The sequence below is a fragment of the Phaseolus vulgaris genome, chromosome 6 (assembly GCF_051622355.1).
Source record: "Phaseolus vulgaris cultivar YP4 chromosome 6, ASM5162235v1, whole genome shotgun sequence".
Classification (NCBI taxonomy): domain Eukaryota; kingdom Viridiplantae; phylum Streptophyta; class Magnoliopsida; order Fabales; family Fabaceae; genus Phaseolus; species Phaseolus vulgaris.
Window position 1 is genome coordinate 32,409,232 of NC_143503.1, and position 4,215 is coordinate 32,413,446.

The 4,215-nt window shown below is 36.3% G+C and overlaps 1 protein-coding gene across 1 annotated transcript; it reads right to left on the reverse strand.

Annotated features, from left to right (window-relative positions):
- Positions 1 to 490: 490 nt before the first annotated feature.
- Positions 491 to 3,163, reverse strand: LOC137832266 (heavy metal-associated isoprenylated plant protein 33). Its single transcript, XM_068640326.2, has 3 exons — positions 2,727 to 3,163; positions 2,394 to 2,469; positions 491 to 2,215 (listed from the first exon to the last, which is right to left on the reverse strand). Exons 1-3 carry the CDS (start codon positions 2,754 to 2,756, stop codon positions 786 to 788), a joined length of 1,536 nt encoding a protein of 511 aa, XP_068496427.2. The 5' UTR covers positions 2,757 to 3,163; the 3' UTR covers positions 491 to 785.
- Between the last annotated feature and the right edge of the window lie 1,052 nt (positions 3,164 to 4,215).

Genomic DNA, 4,215 nt, shown 5'->3' on the forward strand with positions numbered 1-4,215 from the left:
AATAATAATAATAAATAAATAAACAGTATTTTAGCAATAAATAAATTCAGTACTGACACAGGAATTTGGGGGTTATCACAATATAGTGATGCTGATGATGAATGGTGCCCCACCCAACCCTTATCACAAGAGTCTATATAAAACCACTGTTCTTGGTTGATGCTGGCTGGCTGGGTCCATCCCTCAATATGCCAACTTCAGTGTGCACCCCACCACGCAAACATTCATGATTTCCCTCACATTGAAACCAGGGACAGTGTCAAATACTATAATGTCTAAAAGCAACACAAACCATTCTTTAATGGACATGATGTTACTGTGCGTGCCAGATCAAATTATAAAGAATAATAACACCAAAAGAAGATTATTCATTGTCAAGAAAATTTAAGTCTTTTTGACGGAGAAAAAAGAGTGAGTGAGAGAGACATTTCTTGTTTAACCCATTCTCTTCTTTTTTTTTTCTGAAATTTATTTCTGTTTGCAACATATAAACACACATAAACATCTCCCATGGAGGAAGTCCATCATCACCATATCCTCAGTTACATGATGATCTCATAGTTCTCACGATCATAAAATATTATAAGATCTATATAAATTAGTCCCCTATGGTGACCAAAAGCTCTAGTTTAACTTGGAGAAAAGGGATAGGAAGAAAATTGAAGAACACCAAACTAAAAATTGAAACTCATTTCCATTGTATAATATTGCATCATCAGATTAGAAAGGGCTTTGCATCCATAACCAGAGAACCCTCTCTTATCAGCATCACCACCCATTACTCTTCACATAACACTGCAGCTGGAAGTATTCTCATCATTGAAAAAGTTGGAATATGGCTCGTGAGGAGGAGGAGCATGGTAGCCATAAGGAGAAGGGTACATATAATTGACTGGCACAGGAGGCCTAGCATACATCATTGGTTGAAATCTATCATTACCCATTGCCCTTTGTTGGTTCATCATTGCACCCATGTATTGCTGTTGTTGGTAAGGATTGCCAGGCATCATATCTGGACCACCGCCACCACCTCCAAGGTGGTGGAAGTATCCTCCACCGCCTCCACCCCCATTCATGGGAGCACCAGCTGGTAGGCCTTGAACTGCTGGGATGTTACCCATCTGGGGCATTGGCATGTTGCCCATAGGAATGTTCATGTTACCCATAGAACCCACATTAGCCCCAACCATACTAGGAGTGTGTCCACCCATGTTTGGAAACATGTTCATAGCTTGAACACCTTCACCCATTCCATTATTACCCTTCTTTCCTCCATTCACATTGCCATTTGGAACAACACCACCACCATTATTTTTGTTGTTTCCATTCTTACCATCTGGCATTCCACCTCCATTTTTGCCACCGTTGTTTTTGTTAGCTCCACCTTGATTATGATTATTGCCTCCACCGCCGCCGCCGCCACCACCACCTTTCTTTCCTCCATTACCAATTTTTCCATCTCCACCACCCATGTTATGCACTTGCACAGGCCCAGGTCCTCCACCGCCACCTCCTTTCTTTCCATTAGCTCCACCACCATTGCCACCTTTCTGAGCATTCATAGTGTTATTCAACATCATCTGAGTGTTATTCAACATCATCTGAGCCCCATTAGTCATAGGGGCATTACCCATAGGCGGCTTACCCATAGGGGGCTTCATCATCATCATCTTATTCAGAGGATGATACTGAGGATCATCCATTTCATCTTCATACTCATAGTCCAACTCATCATCCTCTTCATCTAATTCATCATCTGATAAATCTTCTTCCTCAGGCCTGAACTTCACCCCTTTGACGGGGTTGGGGTTCTGGTTGGGCATCTTCATTTCCTTGAATTGAGGCAGCTTCAGATCTTGGAACCCTTTGATCTGCTGAAGGTGTTGCAGATGCTGCTGAAGCTGCTGTTGTTGAGGGTTCTGCTGTTGGGGGTGCTGCCCTTGTTGATTATTACCCTTGGGCTGGTTATTCCCACCACCCTTTTGACCCTTGTTATTTCCCCCACCTTTACCATTGTCAATTTGTATGTTCTTCATCTGGTTAGCAATGTTGTTCTGGTTGTTGTTGCCATTATTGTTGTTTCCTTTGGGAGGGGCACCCCAGATTTCTGCATGTTTTCCTGACTTTGCAAGCTTCTTGATGAGAACGTTGGGGTCCACAAACCCTGAAACCGTCACCTTCCCCTGTTCTGCATCTATCTCGGTGGTAAACACCCCTGTGAAATAGACTTAATAAATAACCAAACACACTATTTATTCAAGATATGGATAGTGATATGAGATTTTTTTTTCTTTCAAGATACAGAATAAAAATAAAGCTTTCAAGAGTGAAACATAACATGGTCTTTTTCTTCTCTTTTCTTTTCTAACAGGGTGAAATAGATGCATACATACCATCAATCTTCTGCAAGATTTTCTTGACTTTGCTCTTGCACCCGTCACAGTGTATGTTCACTCTGAGAACACATTTCTGCATGTTCAAGCAATCCCAAGAGCCAACACAGAATAAAGAGAAATTTCGTTGTAAATAAGAGGAATTATTAAAATGGGGAAGTAAAAGCAAAAGAAAACAAGATACTTTATCAGAAATGGCACACACAGACAAGATAAAAAAAGGAAAAAGAAAACCAAACACAGCACAGCATAGGAAGTAAAAAGCTTGAAAATTAACAGATGAAAATGAGAAAGGTGAAGACTTGTTTGATGAAAGAGAGTGAAAGAGCGCACCTGTATCTTCAAAATCTCCTCTTTACTCATGTCTTACCAGGCAATGGACTAAAAGGATGGTAATTTGTAAGAGAGAGGGAAAATGCAGAAAGGGGTGGTAATAGATCTGAGGAACTGAGTCAGGAAAAAAACAGATAGTAAGCTAGAGAGGCTCATCCAATCTTAGGCTTATCCTCTAGAACTCTTGGAACCAAACAAAGCCTTTTCCTTTTCTCTGCATTAAACAAAAACTCAGCAAAGTCATGCTTTAACATCATTAAATAGAATTGCCTGTGTCTGCATCTCCGAAGGACGTGTGGAAGAAAGAAGAAGCTTTCTTTATATTTTCTTTTTAATCTTTCTTCTTCTCCTTTCTTCAAAATTAATGCAGTATAATTACTCTCATGGCATGTATATGATCATAAGTACCTGTTACAGCTTATAAATAAACAAAACATAATTTCATAATATAAATTGTCTCTTAAATTCAAATTCTAATTACTAAATATTAATAACATTTAATATTACATTAAAAACTAATTAGGATTTTCCTATTCTTTTAATTAACTAAATTAATAACAACCCAGACACTCTTTTAATCCAGTCTTTAAATAAACAAAAGACAATTTGATAATATTAGTTTGACACTTAAATTTTAATTTTAATAACCAAATAGTTAATAGCGTTTAATACCACACTAAAAAATAATTAAGATTTTTTCTTTTTTTTAAGAACAATTCAAAAAGTGATGGACTATTTAGCCGTTAGAATGTGTTGATGTGATATGTGAGATATAATTTTGTGATGTGAGATATAATTTGTAAGAAGTGAGGTAAGTATATAATTGAAGTGTACTGATTATTAAACATTAAACATTAAACATAAAATACTTATGAAAGATCTTTAATGCTATTAATTATTTATTTATTTTTAATCTTTTGATAACAATTAACAACAGATGTGAATGAAGCATGTCAGATTTTATCTTCTTCAAAAATTGGGTGATACAATTAATAGTACCATTTATTATGGAGAAGGGCTAAATTGTCAATTTGGTTTTCAAAAATGGTTTTTGGTACATTGGCACCAGTACAATACCTCTCAAGTGGACTTACACTAAAAAATGGCACTTCTGATTCACACATTTATAATCACACTAACCGATAAATTGATCAGATTCCACCGATCTAAAATTTAAGACTAAAATGAAACTATTCTATTCAATGTTATCTATTTCTCCTTTGCCTGAATTAATGGTATGTCCAAATTCAACTCAGCAATTAAGTCCAGTCACATTGTAAGATTAAGATAGATTTTAGTAGTGAAACATTGAGTAATACCCATGAGATTATAAATTATAACCTTATTCAAAAGTAATTACATAGAGAAATTAATGTTCTCTAATGTGCATAATAAATATTAGTCAGTTAAATGTCTAATTTGTTATTTAAAAACTATTATAAATATCTTTGAGCTATTAATAAAGGCATTAATGTTTGATTCCTACAAA

Bases quoted from the DNA above. Each gene is read 5' to 3' on its own strand.
- LOC137832266 (XM_068640326.2), bottom strand. From the start codon at position 2,756: ATGAGTAAAGAGGAGATTTTGAAGATACAG. The intron at 2,470-2,726 runs GTGCGCTCTTTC...TTGAACATGCAG, and splicing joins AGGAGATTTTGAAGATACAG to AAATGTGTTCTCAGAGTGAA. The intron at 2,216-2,393 runs GTATGTATGCAT...TCTATTTCACAG, and splicing joins AATCTTGCAGAAGATTGATG to GGGTGTTTACCACCGAGATA.